The following is a 23,962-nucleotide window of genomic DNA, read 5'->3' as shown; positions in this document are numbered from 1 at the left end:
TTGGATGCTTTCTTTTTGCAAACCGAAACAAATGAGAACTTAAAAAACAAGAACAGCAGGCAGAAAGCTTTACAATATTTTTTTTCCTTAAACGAAAGAACCATTACTTATTGCTTCAATGTTTTTCAGGTTGCATGAATGATATTCGATTGGATCAACGTTATCTTCCAATGGAGAATGGCTCCGAAAATGCAGCTGTACTTGAATGGAGAAATCTTATCAATAAGTGTCCGTCTAATAATCCCTGCCAGGGAATAATATGCCCTAAGCCATTCATTTGCCTTGATCTGTGGATGCTTCACGAATGTCGGTAAGTCATAAGATCTTATATTAAAAATTTGCTTTACATTTTTTTGTCAACTTTAATTTCAACTCCTCATGTTCCACCATCTATACCACTAGGCTTCCACAAGTAAGTTAGAGCACTAACAAAATAAACGAATGTACAATACCAATATAAATGGGGAATAAATTATTTAAAAAATAAATAGATAAAAATAATAAATTATTTAAAAAATAAGTGAAAAAAAATAAAATAAAATAAAAAGTAATAAAATACGGAAAACGCAATAATCTAATTTGAAAATGAAATTTCAAAAAGCAGAAATTGTCTCTTTAGTTCAAATTCCTTTCGTTCAGAGATAGCTGAATTTCTCACGTAGAACAAGCATTTTGTTCTATTATATAAAAGTTACTTTCACATACTATTATTATTGTATAATGATAGTGCAGTGATTCTTAAACTAAGCGAACATATAATAAGGGAATTCGTGTACATAGATTTATTTTTATTTGAATTTAGTAACTTTTTCTTTCATTCTTATATAAAATGGAAAAGTATAGTACCTTTTTATCTACTGTCACTGCAGGAAGAAAAGAAATATTTAATGGAAATAGTTTAGTTGATAAATGGTGGTTTAGCAGAACTTAAATATTACCAGTTATCAGCCATTCATCCCGAAAATAAAAAAAAATGTCTTATATTTTCGTAATTTTATGCTAATAAACAGAAAAACATTTTCATTCAGAAAGTTAGTGCTACTGAATAGAAATTTATACCAAAAGAAGTGCTATAGGAAATCAAATCTCTTTCTTATTGCTGAAATCCCTTCATGTAATATGCATGAATTTACAGGAGTAACAATAAGCACTTTTTAACATGCATTTTATTAATTTGTGTAGATTTGAATCAATAGTTTATAAATTAATATTATCTTAGCAGGAAAGTTTTAATTGTATATTGAGAAATAACTATTAGCTATACGTATATAATCATTTTCAAACTCCTGCTTTAAAAAAATATACTTTAATGGGGGCATTTTTAATGGTTTTAACACAAAAATTATAGTTATGCATGAGCAGAAACACTTATAATTATTAGAACTAAAATAACCCTTATACTTGCTTGATATTTCAAGTGTAGGATACAAAAAGTGCTAAAGGAAAGGATAGTTAAATAGTTTATTACGTTTATTTTGCTTCACATAAAACATAAATAGGAATGTTTGAATAGTGTGTGAAATAAGAAAAATTAATTTCCTTTTACATTTTCTGTTACTTTCATACCAAAATCATATGATTTCTCTTTAAATATATTTAGGTTTAGTTAGCACACAAAGGCTTTTCTTTTCTGTTGTATGCGGGCCCGCCTTTTTTCATATCGTAAGAAATATTAGAAAATCTATTCATCAAAGCAGCCTTTGCAAAGGCACAGTTTGCAGATTTCGCATTCCCATGTGCTTTGGATGGAATTGTTTGTTGAAGTTTTATTTCTTTGCTGCCGGCATTCTCAACACAAGTTCTTTTACATCCTTCGATTTTTCTTCGTTTATGAAAATGACTGGGAGTGGGTTCAAATGACGCTGAAGTGCGCTTTCTGTGTGAATACACATTTGCTAATTCTTGTATGAATTCCAGCTTGAAATCATACAAAGTTTTTGATCGTTTTTGTTGGAGATAATTTGTAGTAAGCTGAAATATATAGGCGTTGGTGATGGTGATGTCCAGAAGGAACCAAAACGCACACATCCACCATTTGGACAATTTTCTGGCGACTGTATAATATGTACGTCTATCATCTACTCCTCCCATGTGCGTGTTATATATTGAGAAAGAACGTGGGCAAAGGACTTCAGTTTTCTCTGTTCCTTTTCTTCTGTTTACATAACAGTGTGTTGGTGTACATAACAATGTGTTTGATGTGTTGATTGACAGCATAAAAATTTGCTTTTTGTCTACCCAAGACGTGCGCAACAAATTCGAAAGTTTTTACTCTGAAAAGTCTGACTTTCAATTTGGGATTTTCAATCATAACGTTTTAATTTCATTTGGTAAGTGCTTTCTGTTCGGCATAACAGTTCCGCAAGCATAAAAGCCGGATTCCAATCAATCAATCAACAGCTAAACGCTTGTAAAAAATCGATCAACATACAGTTCATGTCCTTTGCTTTATTAAATGTGTGACAACGCCGTACCCCAATCCTTTGCCTGACCTCACAATTTTATCTCGTTTTCCCCCATACATATCAAAATTTACAGTATAACCCAAAGAAGATGTGCATAACATCCGAAATTCAAGCCCGCTCTTATCTGGTTTTAAAAGCATATACTGTACAATTCCTAAACGCCCTTTGAATTTTATCATAGCTTCATCAATGGAAAGATTTTTATACGGCTTAAAACAATCTGAGAACAGCCCTTTCACCTGAGAAATAATAGGCTCTAACTTTTGAAAAAAAATTAAAGTTTTCATCGTTTCCTTTACCTCCTTTTCTCTATCGGAGATATGAAAATAATGTTTAATTTTTACAAATCTGTCTCTACACATTAATTTCTTTATCACTTCGTTGCCAAGTATAGGATTTTGGGACGAGTAATCATTCATTCTAGGTAAACTCATAATGCTCATTGCAAAAAAAAAAACAGTTATAAAAGCCCATATCTCATTTATGGAGAGTATAAGTTGCCAGCTTCCATCTTCAACACCACGTTTTTTTTTTGTTTCCCCCCTACAAAGTTCTGCATATTTATTTGTATTTTTTCTAATTACTTTGCAGCATTCATCGGGAATAAGTAATTTGAAATAATCTAAAGCAGATGAACCAATTGGAAAATTATGAGATGGCCCAGGTGAGGAAGAGAAAGATCCAAATTTTAAGTCTTGTTATTTATATTGTTCCTCCAGTCTGGTTCAAAGGTATCACAAATAGAGTCCAAATTTTCGTCACTTTCTAAAATAGATTGTTCTAAATTATCATCGAGTTCGATTTCATTGTCCTCATTATTTGCTTGTCCATCATCTTCATCAAATACAACTGAATCAGATTCATCTGTTTTTGAAAATAATATGGCATTTATTTCTTCTTGCGTCAATATATTACGTCTTCTGAACATTTTGCGATGAAGTTACGGAATAGAAGAAAGATGTTTTGGGACTGGGAGCGTTGACGCTAAACAAAGGAGAGCGAACGTGCATTCAAATAAGAAAGGTACTTTTTAGTTGCTTCAAAAGAATGATTTGATATGCCTTTTAAAAACTCGCGGAACCAATGAGCCATGCACTAACGTGGAGGAGGAAAGCACTAGGTGGAAAATGAACGGGCGTTACGGGCAGCATATTTCACAAGTGCACATCTGTATAGCCGCCGAGGGAGTGGCTTCTACGATGGACCAATGAGCATCCAGTAATATTTCTGTCACATGACCTTTCGCTTGCTCTAAGATTTAAGCAAAAAGGTTGAAAATATTCTGCCATGCAATTTTCTGTACAAAATAATTAAAGCATCATCGATTGCTTCTGAAACTTTTCATTGTGAAGTTAGATCAAATATAGGCAATTATGAAGATTTCACTACCTGGTTGAAATAAATGCAAACACATGTTGGATACTTCGCAAAAATATCGATGTTAAATATTACTTAATAAGTGGCAAATAAGATGAAGAAAGAAATATGTGATAAACATCTGGGCCCAAATGCAATCTTTACATAAAACTATGCGTATGAGAAAAATATTTACACCAGTTATATATGTAAATAGAAGTCAGCACTATTGCAGTCTATATGAAAAAGATGTTCTATAATAATAACCAATGTAGAATTTTATTCAAAGTGAACTTTACTAATTTGCATTCGCATACATTTAGTGTGTTAAATTTCACATTTAATAAATGTACTGTCTGCACAAGAAATACTCATCAAACAGATTGAATTTATCTTATGCACAACGAATATATTCAATTTATTTACATATAATTTTTAATGTTAGCAATGGATATAATCAGATGATATGTATTTTGAATCTTACACTTTAAAAATAAAAAGAATGCAAGCACTGAAATAAGAAAACACTAAATTCATTGTAACCCTTTCAGTCATTCTCACCTCAATTAAAAAATATATACACTTGAATTCTGTTAATTCACATAATATGCCGTGAACATCAATCCCAATATTAATGCGTGATAAAAATCTCGAAAGTGAAATGTCAGCGATTAAATTAAACTCAGAAAAGGAAAGTACTACACGATTTCTACTCTTACGCCATATATTTATAACTGCGAAACAAATGCGAATTAAAATGTAAACAACATATGCTTACATGCACGAAGATTTAGAGTCACAAGAGCAATAGCAGCTCATTGATCCATTTTCGAAACCCCTCCCTCAGTGGCTACGCTGATGTGCACTTGTGAAATATGCTTACGGGCAAACTGCAGTTCATATAAGAGTCAACAGTTGATTTTCCGTGTCAGGAATATTTGGCCCTGAAAAAGACTTTTCAGTTGTTTCCAAGAGTATCGGCTGATTTTTCGACGCGAAATTACTTGTTTCTGTAAAAGGCCGTTTTATTATTTCAGAAGACACGGTAATAGTTTCTGAATATATATTCACAGTATACAAGAACGCGATATAAACAGCGCTATGGACTAAAATTCCTTATACTCAAAATCCCCTTTTTTTCACTTCTTCATATCTCAAAGAAGGAAAAACATGTTATGAGCAAAAGTGAGGTTTGTGGTCTAGACGCTTGTTTTTCCTTCTTAACAATACATATTCTTTGTTACGGGCGACTTCGATGCGAAAGAGTTAATGCAATGCTGGTAATAAAATGGATAAATTTTTGCAATTTTAAATACAATATGTAAGTCTTTTGTAGATCTATCATACTTTTATAATGTAATTTTATTTCACATACCATAAGCCATTTGCCTTTTCGAATGAAATTTCGTTAAACGTTCGTATAATCAATGACACAAATGCATTATCTGAAGTTGTGCGGCTTTCTAACATTTCATCCTACTAACAATCTAACCACCCCTTCCCATTGTCCTTTTGCTTTTCAGGTGTCCCGAAGGTTTTACCATCACAGAAGATGGTAAAAATTGCACAGACGCCAACGAATGCTTGAGTGATCCATGCCTTAACGGCGGAAGCTGTGTCAACCTTCCCAATGGCGAAGGTTACTACTGCGTGTGCCCCGATGGCTTCGGGGGACTTTATTGTGGTGCTCGACACGAAGAAAAGGTCATGCGACTCAGCATGGCCGCTCTTGCTGCCATACTTATCTGCCTGCTCAATATTCTCAGTAAGTCATATGATATGTCTCTTCCTTATAGTGGCGTAAAGTCAATAGTTCTGATCTACTAAAACTATTAGAGAATTCTTGATTGCGAAGTAATACTGTAAACGATAAATTTGGGTAATAACGAGCTTAATCAAAATGGAACTATCGACTTAGCGCCACAAGTGTTCTATAATTATTACCAATATTTTTTCTTCTACTTGGAATGGAATAACAGCTGTCCCAAAGGCTTCAAGAAACACCCGTTCGACCGCAAGCAATGCATCGACGAAGACGAATGCGTCAGTAATCCCTGCGTCAACGGCAGTAAGTGCCACAACCTGGTCACGGGAAAAGGATATTTTTGCGTGTGCCCCAACAACAAGTTATGCTTCAATTGTAGCTGTGCCGAAATAAACACGGAGAAGACAGAGCAGGAGCAAGACCACTCTCTTGTGATGAGCAATGATGCTTTAGCTATTATTGTGGCATCTGTTATCACTTTATTACGTAAGACTGGGATGTGTGTTTGCTTGCAATAATTTTTAATTCTATATAATGAAACTCAAATTTAATTCTTTCCGAATTTTAAGTATTTTATAATAATTTATGTAATGGAAATTACTGTATGCTATCTTTCTCTTTTATTTAAAGTTATTTATTATGTAATGTTATTACGTTGTTTTTTAAATATCAAGAATTTTACTCATTGTACACTGCGCAAAAAAAAACGGGACACTTCTAAATCTCCCGATTTATTGACGAAACTCAAATTTGCGTTTTCCACGTCTCAAAACCACGACTTGTGATATATATTAGATTTATATATATAGCTTTTTTTTCTAACATAGGCATTTTGACACAAAATCGGACTTTTTTTGAAATAGCATACCAATTTTGTTTTTCCATATTTTGATTCTACGACTCAAATTATGCCTAGATATTAAATTTTGTATTTTTTGGTAAAAAGTTTATCATGGCGTATTTTTTTAAGTTTGCGGCAAGAATAATTCACATGGCGAACTTCTTAATTTAGAGCAACCTATTTTCATTTCCTTTTTCTTCATTATCCACTAGCGGGAAAAAAGTCATGGTTCATACTTTCAAATAATTTTAACAAACTGCGTAAACCACATTTTCATTATTATCGCTTATAATAAATAGGCCGAATTTCAAAACGCGCCAAAATGTAAATTCACGTATATCTTAGGAAATTTTGAATAAAAAACTCCAATGTTTTGCAGGTATGCTTAGAAATACATCTATGTTAAGAAAATGGCAAAACTTTTATAGGTTATAATTCAGAATGTTTGTCCAAAAATTTATAAGAATTATTTAAAAATACAGGTTTTAAAAATAAATAATAAGAAATAGGCAAATTTTATTTGGAATGCACCTGGGTTTCGAAATATGAAAGGAAGAATGAAATAAGTTCAATAAAAAAGAGATATTTATAAATATATATCAAATTCAATTAACATTGAGGAGCTAAAATTTTTTAGAGTTAATGTTTTAAAAACTACTTGTGTGATTTTTTACAAAAGTTGACAGTTTGGCATGATTTGAATCGAAATATGGAAAAAAAGTGGCATGTCATTTCAGAAGAAGTCCGATTTTATGTCAAAATTATTTTATGTTATTATATATATATATATATAATATATATATTATGTTATTTTATATATATATATAATACACATCCTGAGTCGCGCTTTCGAGACATGAAAAACGCAAGTTGAATTTCGTCAGTCGGCCCCCTAGAACGAGAGATATTGAACGGATATCTCCCGTTCTAGGGGAGATATCCGTTCAATATCTCCCGTTCTAGTTGATCAATATCGCCCGTTCTAGGGGATCAATATCTCCCGTTCTTCCCGTCCCCCCCTTTTTTTGGCGCAGCGTACACTCTTTTACGGTACTTTCCCTATCGCCTTAAAGCGTTATGCAACCAAGACAATTAAAGCAGATAGATCTTAATAATCCAGAATAGGTCCTATTTTGCATTATATCCTATGTGAGAGACTCGTGTTGGTTGTTAAATCATTTATTTATTATCCTAATTACTTACAATCTGGTAGATATTGTTTCGAGAAGAAATGAACAAGTAGGAAATTGCATTAAGTTGTAATGACTTTTTCTTTATCTTAGAATCAAAGTAATGTTTAACTGTCATATTTACAGTAGATATTTTATTAATACTTGTAAGTATCTCTTCAAACTTTACGTTTAATCATATGTATGGAATGGTATTTTGCAGTAAATGTAATTTCAAAGCTTTGCTTTCCCAACCACTTCAGCACTACAAAAGATAAATTGCATATTTTCCATATTCAGTATTAATATATTTTAATAAAAGTAAAGAGTTAAAAAGGGGTAACATTGTTATAAAATTTTATGTGATGAGGAAATGGTGGTTTCGAAAATTCAAAATGTGTTAATGGATACATATTTTTTATTCATTAATTCAAAAGAGTCCTTTTGATTAAGAAAATTTGAGACATTGCATAAAAACATTTAGTGTATTAAAAATATATTAAAAGATGCTGTTTATAAACCTGTAATTAAATTGAAGATATAATTAATAAAACTGATATTAAATGGAATTTAATGAAATAGCAAAATAATAAAGAAGGAACTGAATTAATCTAATCAACTTCTTTGAGTCTTTGGTGAAACTTGTTTAGAGGGTTGGTATATATGGTTTCTAATACATTCTTATTGTGATTAATAATTTCAGATAATCAAGATCATGCGTTTTAGTATCCAGATTTTACAGTAGTTTACATTAGAACTGATATAACATTTGAGTTATGGATTTACCATACCAAAAGTTATACTCTTCTGAAAATTAATGCATCAAATGACAAACTTAAAACATGGCAACTGTCTTGGGCAGGATACATCAAATTTCATTCTTATTCATAATTTATCTAGTACTGGGCTTTTTTCAGTCACGAACCCTTTTTATCACTGAGATTTTTTTCGCGACTCGAGGACCCCATAATATATACGAAAATTTTTGGGACCTCTATAAGCATTGCGCAAATCCGACACACGCGTGAGTTAAACTGTCAATTTTTTCACTTGTACTGTAATATACTTTTGCAGTTTTAGGCTATTAACTTTAATTTCTAATTTTAAGACATAGAACACAATAGAAAAATTTTAAATAAGTAACAGCGAAATGAACTTTTATATTATTAAAAGAATGCGTCGAAATGTTTGAGTTTTTTCTTTGTCTGTATTGTCTTATCTTTATCTATTTTCAGATACATTATGTAAAAATATTTGGTAATTGTAAAATTATTATAATATAATAAGTTAAAGAAATATCAAAATTGCTAAACTTTTGGCGAACCCCTGCTGCATGACCCGCGACCCACAGTTTAAGAAACTCTGATCTACTATGATAGTTCCGAAAAGTAAATAAACAGCATTAATAAAAAAGTATTATTCCGTGTGAAATTATATAATCATCAGCATTCATCTACAGTATAAAAATAAACATTTAAACTGAATATCATGAAATTTTGAAAATATAATAAAGTAGTTTGATTATTTAAGAGGAATAAAATCGATTCACCGCAACTGGGTGCACGAAGATAGCACAAATTATCCACCTTTATGTCTTTGGATAAAACTGTATCTACAACTACAATTTTTTGTTTCCTCCATTATTCACATTTATTCTTCTTTATGTTCCCCATAGTTAAACATAAAACACATCGTTTTTGAAACAAGTGCTCATTAAATTCAGTCAAGACTGCATCTGGCATATCGGATAAAGCAGTAAATCATATTAAAACCTCTATTATACGACATGTATCGAGAGAATGAGAAGCTTTACAAGTCACCTTCTCTGCCTGCGATGTGGGAGTTTCTGAAACAAGATGTTGTGTAACAAATCCATTGAAGTCGACAAGGTCCGAACCAGAACTCCCTCAACACTGCATTAACTTTGCATACGGAATTCAAGTCGGTCGTTTAGACTATTGATTCACGGCCCTCATTACTCTTTGGTGGACCCATTTCTCCGAACTTTAGATATTGAATAGGATTAATGTTTCAGAGGGGAAAGTAAATGTGATGGAAAGCTACATTAGTTAAGGGTTCTAATGGCTTTGCTTGGCCATTGGAACAACAGGATGTCTGGCTATTATACTCACAATGTTGTAATGAAACATATGGATTATGTTAAGCTAGTTTTCTCAGAAACCATTTTGCATTCTGGTTTTGCATCGCAAACTATAAAAGAACACTCTTTAAAATGGCATAAAGAGACTCTAGGCAAATTTTTGAAGCTTGAAAGGATGCCACTTTCACAAAAGCTGGAGAATTTACATTCTCCAGAAAATTATTTAAAACCTTGTCTTATTATTTTTATCAGCTCTAAATAATTTAACTCGAGAAGCTATATTATAAGATGTATGCGTTAGATAAAAAGGATTATTACAAACCATTTACGAATACTTCAGCCTTGCGGGGAGAGTGCTAGTCATAATTTTCCTAATTTTGGTGTAAGTTAAATGTGCATCATGATCCGATGCATTGTAATAATTTTCATTAGTGGAACATAGATTACAATAACTGTTTCATTAAAATATCATGATTTCTTTTAATCTTTTACTTGTATTGTTAAGAATTATCAATACAACTTCAAAAACTTGTTTTATTTTATTTCGTTGTTATGCAAAATAGAAAAGCATTCAAAATAGAAAAGAAACATTCCAAATTAGCAAAGAGTATAGTGCAAATATTTCATTCTAACACCCTCCCACGAAACTAATGAAATGTGTATTTTGAATGTGAATGTGCCGCCCAGACGGTACAGGTGTTAGGGAAGCATGACTGTGATATCGAAGGGCCTGGGTTCGAATTCCGGAGAAGGCATGTTGGAACTGTCCGTCCCTTCATAGGAGGCGATGTTGGCCCACCTATTAGGTGCCTCCATAATAAAGAGATCACTACACCTGACCTTGTATAGATTAGTGGACTATGTTACACTCTAACTGTTCACAATCTGGCATTGGAAAAAAATTATGAATGTAGAATCATTTTTAAAATTCTTCGTATTGATAAATATTTTTTTAATATCATGTTCTTACAAAGTATGAAAACTATCTCTTTCCGTATTCTCTGCTTTATTCTATGTTTTATGTTTAGCATGTTACGCTTTATAAGAAATGGGAACACTTATTTATAACCTTTTAGAGCCATTAGGTATATTTTTAGAAGCAGGAGAATTAAAAAATTAGCAAACGCCTTCGCCGGGAATCGAACCACGGACCTCTGGAATACCGGCCCAGCGTGCAGAACCACTACACCACGAAGGTACGCTAGGAAAGTGGAAGAAATACCTTATAGCCTCTTAATTTAAATTTCTTGCTAATTACATAGCCTAAGGGCGCGTAGTTAAAATGGAGGATTATTATCTAACTGCATACGGACACAATAATATGAACAGTCAAACTAGTGTTTATTTGCTTCCACTTGTAGCTTACAGACTGAACAGAATGTATCATAACTGAACAGGAACTTAATTAAAACTTGCTGCATATCATAATTTAACTTCATACACTACATTAAATAAACTGCATTCAGGTGAAGTGCCTGTAATTCAGATCTAATCAACTGTAAATTTAGAAATTTATAGTGGATTAAGCACAAGTTCTAAAGTTTCTATCGGGCTAACTTCAGCAACAAAGTACAGGACGGAGGTGTTCTAGGAGACTTCACAATTACAACGCTCAACCAATGTATTCCAAATGGCCGGAGTTCAATTTCTTTGTTGGGAATGATCAAAACCCTTCGGTTATTTAGCTATCCCATCACAGAGAACATTTCCCAAGAAGCACGGACAAAGGTGGCTGAATAAGAGAAAAAGGAGATCTGCCCCAATTTTGAAGGAAAATACAGAGGGGAACAGAAGGAAAATGCACCAGCGTCTCAGAGTCTCCTGCCCCTCTTCCTCTGCCGCTTTCGGTTCGTTCAACAATATTGTAAATGCCCTCTTGCGACAAAGACACTCACTATACACTTACAAAGTTCCTTGCCTTCTCCAAGTTCGAGCTCAGGTCTAAGGCTATGGTGGCCGGCTTCCCTACCGTCATGATGAGAGGACGCCTCGATCAATCAATATAAATAACGCATGCCTATTTATATTTGTTCTTCGTGCCAGTCAGATTACATATTCCTGAACTTTGCGCAAATAAATCAGAAACTGAAATTAGCTCGCTAAGAGGTCACATAATAGTCATAGGTGCATATTTCATTTAAATCCAATAACTCTGCTTTCAGCGTAGTTTCATCTTAACTATATCACGCCATTTTTTTCCAAATCCATATTCCTCCTACCTAAATCCGGCATATTTTTTGCCTATTTCCGCAATTAATACGAATGATTTTTTCTTTAAATACAAATAAGCATAGGTGAGGCCGATTGATTGCTATGAATTTCGGCATACACACATACTTACGATTTTCCAGATAGTTAGGAAGCTATTGTAAATAGAAACTATCTAGGCGAATGAAAATTCTATAAGCAAATAATGCAGTAAGTCTGGAAATTAATATAGTTAATCTAGCACTAACCGTTTTCTAGTTGTTATGTAATACACACTAAAAGAACTGAGTTCTGAGTTGTATTTTTCTACACGTGTAAAATATTAGAATCGTTCTAAGACAATTACAGTTTTTGTTATTCACTTTTGGATACATTTCTTGATCAAACTGACTGTTAACTGTGTTCTTTATATATATATATATATTTCTTTATATGAAATGGCCTTTATATACATAACTAATTAAAGTAAAAAGAACAAACGATAATAGACCTATGTGGTCAAAAACTTTGCACATTGAGCTGCAAAATTTAGAAAAAAGTTAAAAGAAAATTCCTAGTTCGTACGCTAAAAAGTTGCTTAGATACTGTGGTTCCGTGAAAATATTAACATAAGTAAAATAAGGTGCAATGAAATGTGTAATAAAGATAAAATAAACAATACAAACACTTGAATATTTACAAATAAAATTCAATATTAATTGTAAGCAATATGCTAATCAAAGTAAGGCAAATTTTAAACATTAGAATTAAAGTGCGACAAATGATTTAAGCAAAAATATAAAAACAAAGAAGCGGTAAATGGTATCGAATCTCATTAGAGCTCTCTCTATATATAAAGACACTTAATAAGAGGTAAAAATTAAAAACAAATTTTTTATACCCATCCTGCGTTATAGCTGCAGGATTGAAGTAAAATAAACTTAAAGCATTTAAAATAAAAGAAAATAAAAATTTGAGATTCACTTTTTCGGTTTTGTATGAATTTTAATGTAATCAAAATTTGTTTCTTTTTTCCGTTTTTGATCTCAAATAAACCAGGAGAACGAAACACGTTTTCGAAGCACATTAATCAACTTTTATGAAGCTTTAATTCATTTTCCCCTGATAAGCTCTGAAATGGAGTTTAAGTAAAAGGAAACTAATTTCTATTTTTTGTCTTGTATAATTTTTACCCCTTTGCATTTTTAGTTTTCGAATTTGTACTATTTTAATTCTTTTTTTAAATTTGAATTCTTTAGGTGTTGTGTTAAACCTCTTTTACAAGGATGCAATTATTAATATTGTAGAGGATTTGCCTTGATTTGACACCAATTTACTTTTTATATATATTGCAGTATCACATTTTTTTATTTAAAACAGTATCCCAAGTTATTACTTTTTGTCTCTCTCTAAATATATAATATTCACACTGTGAATAAAAATTATGAATAAAAAGAAATAATAATCCCATTCACTTTCTTGATGTTCCGATGACAGATAAACTGAAATACGATACTAATATATGTATACCTTAAATTTGTCCAATGTAATTTTAAATTTCCCCATCGAGAGATGCCATTATTTATTGCACTTACCGATAAAATCTGATACGTACTTACTTATTATTCTTCTGCTTATGTGTAATTCAACAAGATCAGTGACTGTAACTAAAATTAATATTCCATTCCAGTTTTAGTACTGGTGATCGCAGCATACACGAGGAACCGAAGGCCCAATCAGAAGTACGGTCACGGAGACGTGGATGATGATGTCCGGGAGAACATTATAAGTTATGATGATGAAGGCGGAGGAGAAGACGACATGAATGCTTATGACATCACACCCTTGCGCATACCTATAGATGCGACAGGAACGCCAATCGGTGCTAAACCAGGTCCGGAGAAACCACCCATAAAGGAACCCCGTCAACGACAAAGTAAGGATACAGTTTGATCAGATTTGCCTCATTCCTAATGTTCATTTTATTGCGTATATAAACGCTTATGGCAAAGGCTTCGTTAAGCAGAAAGCCTTTGAGTTGAGACACATTTGTCAAATGAACACAGTGATTATAGTGATAACAACACAGTGATGATAGTTTTTTTTCTTATATGTTTTCTAAATATGTTTCTTTCGGGTTAAAATCAGACTTTAATGCCCTTTAGTTACGCTAATTACAATTAATTGTCTTGCGATAGCAGTCTTTCTGAGAAACTTTATCAGCCAAATGGGTTTCACGCTCTTCTTATACATTAAAGAAATTTTGTACGCTATTTATATTTTCTTTCATTTCCTCCAGCAAATTTTCTTACAGTAACGAGGCTTGGAGTTTGTTGTATTCGCTTTTCTGGAGTTTCACTATTTTTTTTCCCCAAAAAATGCTTTAAAAGGAAGAATAATTAATTTAAAAGTGGGTTTTAAAAATTATTTAAGTGGAAATAAATATTATGTATTGAAAGCAAATACATTAATTAAGAGTTTATAGCTTAATCAATGAACTATCCTCTTTGGCCGGTTTCGTGACACAATCTTGACATATACAGTCGTGTTTTAACAGAATGATGAAATAAAAACTACCTAGAAGAAGCAACAGGGAGTAGTGACTAATAAGTAGGAATAAAAACACGCTTGAAATATTTGTCACTTTATAAGGTATTTCTCCCACTTTCTTGGCATGCGTTCGTGATGTGGTAGTCTGCACGCTGGGCGCGTATTCCAGAGGTCCGTGGTTCGATTCCCGGCGAAGACGTTGCTCATTTTTCATCTTTTCTACTTCCAAAATACTTAATGTGTCTACAACTTAAACATTTTTTAAACAAACCTTTTAATTACAAATATTTTAATTACAGCCATATATCTTCATAAGACTTAACCAAATGATGTCACTTCATTCTTCACACGTGTTCGTTCTAAACTGCATGCATACTTCTATGTTCTTTATTTTAAGGGAACACAAATTACAAAAAAAAAAAAAAAAAAAAAAAAAAACCAAACAACTGGAAATATGACCCCAATTCTGTACTTCTAGTAGCATACAGTATGTTCAGGTAGCATGTTCTTTCAAGCTGTATAGGTGCCGATTATAATAATTAATAATGACTTGATATGCATATTATAATTGCATTTTACAATATTATTTGTTGCTATAACAAATTTAGAATATAGTTGCATATTATAATTAACATGATTTATCAAGTTTTTATAATATGCTTTTAGAAATCTTTAAATGTTGTTTCCGTACTGCGTGATGAATTGGAATCAATAAATCAATGGAATTCCTAAACATTTCAAAGCGACTTCCAGCCGGTACCTTCAGATCACATTCAGTGGGCATCTAATTTCTAATTGCTCCAAGAATACGAAGCTCTAAGTGAAGAAAGCCTCGAAAAGGAGCCAAGCTAGTCTTCTTTCTATGGAATGCCAGAACTGTACACAATATCAAACATATGTCAAATTTCAAGGTTAAAAATTATGCCATATAATACATTAAGAATAAATAATGAATGAATATATGAAAAGGAGCGTTTAGATTTTCAAGTCACAGTAAACAGAAAATTATTAGCTATCAGTTACGATTATGAAATGTTTAGAATATTTTACTCAATTCTTAGAAATAAAATACGCTGTTTGAAGGCTCAAAAGAGACCATTTTCATATTATGTTTACCATGAGCTGGCCTTTGTGGCATTTATGATTTCACCTTTAAGTAAATCTGTTCGGATAGCAGTTATTACATGCCTGGTGAACCGGCAAAGCTGACAAAATGTCCTGTGAACCAAAATAATATTAAGTCAAAAAATATTTTAAAAATAAATTGCGAAATATAAACAGTTAATCGATAGTTATTATACAGGGTGTTTCTAAATGAATATCGGGGGTTTAACGCTTTTTAGTATTCGTTGCGTAAAATTTAAAAGCATAATTAATACATGGAATGAAAGAGCAACTCAAACAGTTTTGTTTGCTGGTGCGCCAGAAAGCACGTAGGCCCTTCTGCGAAAAATTGGCTGGTATATATGCTAAATTAGATGACAGCCTCAAAGACTTTGTGAACCCATTTTTACGAAACAGGGCTGACGACAGATTGCCAGCGTTTCATAAATTTAAATATACTAGCAGAGAGCGACCTGTGGTGGCTAGATCTAACTCCCTGCGCTCCCCAGCCAGTGCAGGATTTAAGTATAAGCTACATAAATTATAGCTTAGGGCCCCCAATTTCTTGGGGGTCCCCCAAAAATTAAATTATTGTATTAAAATATAGTATAAAAGACTTATAAAGGGCCCCATATCTCAAAAAGCTTAGGGCCTCAAGTCTAAATCCGGTCCTGTCCCTAGCAGTTAGATAGCAGTAGAATAGTTTATTTACCCTTATTGTATGTTAACAGGGGGTGTTTCTATATGAACCGGGATTTTAACGCTTTGCAGTATTTATTACGTAAAACTTAAAATTAATATATGAAATGAAAGATCAACTCAAACAGTTCTGTTTGTTGGTACGGGCATGCACCAGAAAGTGCTAGTAGCAAAAATGGCGACTAGCGAACAGAAAAGTGGAAAGTGCGTTCCGGATTAAATTCAATGTGATCTCCAAAGTGATAATAACATCCGTAGATGGTATCATCAGTTTGAAAATACCGGCTGCCTTTGCAAAGGGAAGAGTACGGGACGACCAAGGGTTAGTGAAGAGAATGTCGAGCGAGTGAGAGATTGATGTGATTTCTACCTGTGAGGGTTCATAACGGATCGTGTGTATCTGCCTGCTACCCGACCTAAGAAACAGGATTGAGGCAGCTGTTGCAACAGTTACACCACAAACATTAATCAACCTTTGGGAAGAACTGGGCTATCGACTTGATGTGTGCCGCGTGACGAAATGTGCTCATATTGAACACTTGTAGGCTTGTACGTATAACTGTTTGAGTTGCTTTTTCATTTCATGTATTAATTATAATTTTAAGTTTTACATAATAAATACTACAAAGCGTTAAAACACCGATATTCATTTAGGAACGCCCTGTATAGCTGCGGACAATTTTAAATCGTTGATCATCGGCTATAATTATTCAAAAGCTACCCTTTTTATTTAATTTTATTTATTTATTTAATTTTTATTTATTTGTTATAATAAAAGGTAGCAGAGCATCTACCAACAATCGCAATCTGGTTTGTGATCCTGAAATACGTTATTCCCTTTGTGATATTTGATGAAAAGTCATTTGTTGCAGAGGTGATGGTTGTTTTCTCTGATTATTGCATTTATTAAAATACCGGAAGCTAAGATTTGGTTTTTACCATAACTTCTAATGAAATATAATGACAATTCTCGATCCGTCATTCAGATGTATTCAATAACTGCTTATTAAGTCTAAAGGGAAAAAAATAAAGGAATACATTAAATATGTAATGTAAATAATGTAGCTATGAGAATCATATAAAAGTTCACATTAAAGAAGCATGTTCAAGAACAATTGCAAGAATGTTAAGAAACTGTTGGTATGTCTTCCCAACTGGAAGCTTTTAAGTAATCTCTTTACCCTCGAGTCTGTCTTCTTAAGACCAGTTGATAGGCAGAAAAGAATTTTTATATGTTCTGGTTTGTAATAGTAAATTTAAATAATTGAATTTTATACTATTGTTGAGGAACATTCCGACTGAATGATTTCTATTGGAGACTACACATTGCTTTTCGGAAATACAAATTCATCTTACAATATATTTGAAATATTGATAGAAAAAGTCAGGAATATTGTTTGACTTCTTATGAAAGCAGTATGATTGCTTCTTTGAGCAAGCTTACTGCCTTCTTAAGAGCAAAAAACCTACACTATATAGATATATCACGATATGAAGAACTACCTTTTCGTATTTGTGTACTAACCGCTACACGGCCAGCCTTCGTCTGGCTTTTAAATGTACCGTAAAAATGCTTAAAGGGAACACCAAACATTAAATTTGAAGCCTGCACAGAATTTTACTCTGCAGAATAACTTTATCAAAAAAATTCAATAAAAATATATCATATATTAAAAAAATTACAATGAAATAATCAATATCCCTTAATACGAATATTAATTATTCTAATGAATAAATTAACCAACTTCCCGTTTCAAAATCTTAAGAATTCAAATGGTATAAAGGAAGTTTCCTAAATAAAATCATGCAAAACTTTTCATATGATTAAAATTATATATAATTAAAACATAATATAAAAATTACAATGAAAGAAGCAATAAATCTCATATTTTCAAGATTCAAGATTCAAGAATAAGAAGTCTAGTATCCAAAACAATGAATGAAAAACTGTTGCCAAAACCACGTTTCTAAAAGAATGAAACTATCATCAGACAGCAATAACCAATCAAACTTGTGCTTTGTGGATGACATAATTCAAAATATACAAACCTCTTTGCCATTAGCTAATAAAGAGAGCGAAAGGGAAAAAAAGGAAATTCTTTCTGTTGTACCTCGGGAGACACATGCGCGTCAGAATAAGAAGATTGCAATGTGCGTGCTGCGTGTCCAAAAATCTAAATAAAACAAGCAGTATTTTATGTCATATTTTCAACAGTCAGAAGTCCAGTATACAAAGCATTGAATGAAAAACTGTTGCCAAAGCCACATTTTTAAAGGAATGAATCTATTCAAAATGATGGCGATTTCATCAAAAAGATAAAATTTAAAAAAAAGGATTCGAATTTCGAAAAATTCGCGTCGAAATGCACTGGATCTTGTCTAGATGCACCTATGTACCAAATTTCGTAGCCCTAGGTCTATTAACTTACGCGCAGCACGAACGAAAGACACACAGACAGACTCTTTCTTTTATTATATGTGGAGATTATGTGATATTAAAGAAATGCATCCTCTAATGTACAGCGATGAAAGTAAATGTAGTATTAGTATTAAAATTCAATCTCAGTTTTTAAATTCTAAGCATAACACATTTCATTCGATCCGTTTTAAAGAAGTTTTCCTGAGCATTAGGAAAAACGTATCTCTGGTTCTCATCTTCTTACATGAAGGATCAAGTTGATTTCCTTTTTCTTTTTCCTTTCTCTTTCTCTTTTTTTTTTTTTTTTTTTTTTCTGATATTTTGAGCATTATAAATATTTGAATCTCTGAAGAAACTTTTCTATCTGTAATTCATTTTTTCATTAAAGTATATAAAAACTAATGTGGACAGTGTTTGTTCTAAGGTGAATCCTCTTTTGTGTGAGAGAATAACTATTGCGTATTAACTTGAAAATCTTAAAAAGTTGTCTTCAGCCGTTAACTATTGATTCAATAACTAACGCACGCAGTTTCTAATCTATGTCTATCGATGTTCACTTAAAAGAAATAAAATGTATCGCATTTCATTTTTAATATGTTCTGAAGAGGAGCGGTTACTTTAAAGATCGATTAACCGATTGATAAGAACAAGAATTCTAGCAAGTCACGTATGAAGAACACCTTTCCTTATTGGCATTCTATTTGACATGTAAATATGCTTTAGATTGGCATTTCAGAATTTGTATGATGCATTGTATAAATAACCTCTTAATATTTTCCAAGATGCGGAATCATTCTTTAATATTTTGATCATTATATACGTATAGGTATACGTATATATTTGATCATTATATACGTAGTAGATCAAATGCGTAGAGGTATCTGATCATTATGTACGTATATTTTGTGTTAATTCTGTTTTGTATATTTACTTCTAGTACCACCTGGAAATCACCCTGATGGTGTGGGAGATTTCATTCGTGACCATTTAGATAAGGCTGACAACGATCCGAATGCACCACCTTTTGACGACCTGCGGAACTACGCTTACGAAGGCTGCGGTAGTACCGCTGGTTCGCTTAGTTCATTGGCATCTGGCACGGAGGATAACGAACAGGATTTCGACTACCTCAACGGCTGGGGACCTCGTTTCCAGAAACTCGCGGATATGTACGGACCTGGAGAAAGCGAAGAAGATTAAAGTATACAATCTAGTCACATAGGGATACGAGGAAGTTTACCATAAAACTAAAAGAGCAGCAAGCAAAGAAAAGTTCTCAAAGTTTTTCTTCCGACATCACAACAGCATTGACTTGCGCGCGCACACACTTCAAATTCTTTAGTCTGTATGATAAAAAATAACCCACCCAAAAAGAAAATATTTCAAGAAATGGTTAAAGAAACTTTGTATACTGCACGGCATTCAGTTTAACGTCTCCTGGATGGAAAAAAAAAAACATGCGAAAGCTGTTCGATTCGCTTCCAAACTAGTGGCTGATGAGGCTCAACGATTAGTTCCCACATCAGTCGCCAGGGAGAAAAATCTCATTTAAAAAAATCACCAAAATTTTGCATTAAGCTACTGATGTTTTCTATTGGTACATTTGTGCTGTTTAAATATAGAAGTATAGAGTATTCTTTTTCTGTGTGTGTGTGCATGTTAGAAGTCGTAGACACCAAGAAACTATGCGAAAAAATACTACCTAAAAGAATTAAGTATCATCATACCACAACAACAAGTGAATGCCATTTTCAGACACTTGCTTTGTCAGCAATCTGTGTGTTTAACGTGAAATTTATGTTCCAGTCTGCACCTCTTTCTATTTAAAAAAATCATATTACTCTCAGCGAACAATTGTGAGTTTTTCAGTTAGAAAACAATGCGAAACAATCGTGAGTTATTGTCTTTTTTTACTTTTATTATATTTCATTTTTTGTACCACCACCCCAGCTCACATCAAAGACACTTCTATAAAGTGCTCTTGAACTCGCCTGCTTAAGGTGAGTGGGGGAAATCCCTCTATCCCTGCGTGGTACACAATTTGTATGTTTTGACCTGGAATCTCGTTGATCTCCTGTTTTGTGAATATTTACATTTCAGTAGTTTTTGTCAAAGACGGGACTACAATATGCCAGTAAAAGCTGAGTATTGTGTATAATATGTATATTCTGTATTGTCCCTTTAAATGTCTGTATTTCTTCAATTTGAACAGTTAACTTTTTTCATTATAATTATCATTGCTGAGGAGATTTAAATATATTATTTCAAATTGGTCTTTCCTTTATGTTTTGCTATTGAATTTATGATTTAAGTTAACAGCTCTTCCCCTTCAATATAGAAGAATCAAAATGGGTGAGTGGCCTTACATTGCCAGCTGTGAAAATATCTAAACCCAAAAATTTGGAAACTTTTAACAATAAGTTAAGCAATTAGTCTAAATAACCTTTGTAAGAATATTTTAAAGGGGAATATCGTTGTAAGCTGCAGGAATAAGAGCTCAAAACTTGAAATAAATGGGGAAAAATGGAAAGAATAAATTTTTATCCTACCCTTAGATATTGCATTTTTTATTATGCAGTGTGGCTGTTGAAATCTGCAGTCTATTTTATATATTTAAAATACCATAATTATCAGGAAAAGTTCAAAATAACTTCCCTTAAGATAACCTTGTACTTAGTATTGGTATAACGGCACGTTTGTAAATTAAGTTGACTGTTTGTACATCATTAGTCAAAGTGCATTTGTACGTGATTTCGAGTTATTTATGTGCCCTGTGTATCAGAAAAGCAGATATTTAGGAAACGAAAACTTTTTACATACAGCTGCAATCATGTTACAGGGGGTTAATTTTTTAAAAGTGTAGAGTAACCGTAGTTGATAACCGCTTTTTCGGCACGTATCATGTAAAGAAAGTATGAAGTCCTCCCTCTGTTGAAAGTGCAGTTTTCGCAATGTAGCTGACCAGAATGATGCACATTTTTATTAATTAGCTTATATTTGCACAACTTACCTCTTTTCCAATCACTGTAGTTTTGCCTTTTTTTTAACCTATAAGTTAATGCTAAAATACATGCTTGAATATCATCGCTATGATATTTAGTTCGGACGCAAATTTTTACACGGTTCTGAGGAAAAAACTTACTTTAGATGGCAATTTTTGCCACGTTTAAGCTTAAATTAGCGAAAAATCATTTTAATGTTATGAATTACGGAGCAAGCCCTTTTTTTTTTTTTTTTTTTTCCGCTGATTCATTCTCTCAGATGAGGATTCAGAACATTCTTGATGCATTGTGAGTGTATTTCTCATTGGGCAATGAAATATATTCTTTCAAAAGTTTGCCTTTCCCACTTAATAATAGAAATAACCTAAAACTGTAGTGGAAACTAAGGGAACAATATATTTTGCAATATATATCTTTAATTGTCATTTTATAACGTTTAAATATGTATTTCAAGCTTTTTAAAATGTGACTTCCGTTCAACTTTACTGATTCTACCACTAAAGACGCCAATTTGATGAGAGAAAAACAATCATTTTTTAACATCCTTAAATTTTATGTTTCCTATTCATTATCAGTCAATTCATGAATAAATTCATCACTAAAGTCTAAATTAAATGAATCACTCGAATGGAATGATTGCATCGTTTTATAAAATAAGTATAACTCTTTATAAAATGAATGCATCACTCGAAAGCATCACATGTGTCAACGCACTGGCTCTCATGCATTTTTTTTATGAGAAAGAGCTACATTTTATCCCATATGTTATAGAAAAATATCAATTGATGGTAATTGCCATGGAAAATTTACCATGCTATTAAATGAAATCTCATTAAAGTCTATAAAATGTTTCTCAATGAGAGTTTAATCTAACATGTTGTTAAATCAAATCTTTAAACTCCATTCAGAGTACCCTCAAAGATTTTGAAAGATAGCTTCAAAACGCATCAAAATTTGACTCTTTGGGAGATATTACCTCAAATTTTTAAAAATAAACTGAATACAGCAGAAGTAATTAGCTTTGAAATAAGCAAAATAAAAATGACTACAGATACCATGATATATGGTAAAAAGCTTGACTACTTTTTACTGGAACGGGACTTACTTTACTACTTTTTAAACGGGAAATGTGCATGTAAAAGCATGCTTTTACATGTAACTTTCCCGTTTATATAAGTACATTTATATAAGTAATCTGGAGAAGAAATGTGTTTTTTATGGGTCTTTTTGTTTTTTACCGTGTTTACCGCACTCTGTGTCTTTTTGTTTTTTACCGTTTTTTTAAGTATTTTTGTTTTTTACCGTGTGTTAAAGTTTTAGTGAATTTAACAGAAAAAATGAAATCATTTAAAATATTTTAGATAACCTAAAGAAATGTAAGTTGCAAATGGTGTAAGAAACTCAACGGTTGAATATTCTTCTTTCAGCTCAAGATGCAGGTATTCAGGAACTACTAAGCGAAATTAGATTGTTATTCCACTATTTAACCCCATTTTGATATTTTTTACGCATAAGATCAAAAGGTTTGATCGATGTAGGGTTTTAAGAAATTGCTAATTTGTTATTCATGGCAATATTATCAACCAACTGTTCATGATTTAATAAAGAATCCATTTCACTATTCTTTAAAAATTTGTAAAAATTCTTAAACTACGAAAATACCTGACATTCTGCTCTCGCGCCATTTTTGACAGAGAGCCACTGCGTTTAACCTTTTCCCTTGAACATCCTGAAATGTATCGCTTCAAGATGTTACTCAGGTTCATGCCGCCATATTATTCTTGGTTTGATGTCCAACAGCTTTTAAAAAAGAGATTATTATTTTTTACAAGTTATTTTGATCCTGTAAACATTTTATGTATTTTGAGTAATAGATTTGAATTTTATGAGATTAGAAGATATGTTTTGTTGCTAAAATGTTTATACATTATTCATTTTGTACATTCCATTTTAAGTGTTTGCAAATGTGAAAGAATTGTAAGCAATAGTTTGCATTATCTCCATCATAACTTGATTTTGTGCCAACGTTTTCATTTTTGTGTTTATTTAATTATTCATAATTATAAGATATTATTAAAACAAATTCTGGTCGTCTTATAAAACATGTGTATTTCTAGTGAAAATGGTTAATAAAAACGAAGATATCGGAATATTTTGCTTCTTGAGTTTTTATGTTTCATATTCCCTACACAAACAGAAAGAAATCTTTAAAGTATGTATTAAATCGAATCGAATGCTATCGAAATTTTAAAAAAAAATCAAAGAGGCTGAATAGAATATTTTATTTTTTATGAGAAAAATTGC

The 23,962-nt window shown here is 32.3% G+C and overlaps 1 protein-coding gene across 6 annotated transcripts in view; it reads left to right on the top strand.

The window, feature by feature from the left end:
• The window catches only part of LOC118184756 (neural-cadherin-like), a 639,735-nt gene extending 615,927 nt beyond the window's left edge, over nt 1-23,808 (top strand). For 3 of the 6 annotated variants that reach the window (XM_085823079.1, XM_085823080.1, XM_085823078.1), the window contains exons 20-23: nt 130-310; nt 5,801-6,072; nt 13,575-13,820; nt 19,594-23,808. In XM_085823079.1, coding sequence (XP_085679205.1) covers nt 130-310; nt 5,801-6,072; nt 13,575-13,820; nt 19,594-19,856 — 962 coding nt within the window. In that variant the 3' untranslated portion in view covers nt 19,857-23,808. Of the gene's footprint in view, nt 1-129; nt 311-5,344; nt 5,587-5,800; nt 6,073-13,574; nt 13,821-19,593 lie in introns of all 6 variants that reach the window. The other 3 variants (XM_085823083.1, XM_085823081.1, XM_085823082.1) reach the window with 1 other exon arrangement.
• Nucleotides 23,809-23,962: the final 154 nt, after the last annotated feature.

The sequence above is a fragment of the Stegodyphus dumicola genome, chromosome 1, assembly GCF_044657685.1.
Source record: "Stegodyphus dumicola isolate Sdum_Otavi_A_Nest chromosome 1, ASM4465768v1".
NCBI classification, from domain to species: Eukaryota; Metazoa; Arthropoda; class Arachnida; order Araneae; family Eresidae; genus Stegodyphus; species Stegodyphus dumicola.
The sequence above is the reverse complement of the archived record's forward strand: the minus strand, read 5'-3'. Positions and strand labels throughout refer to the sequence as shown.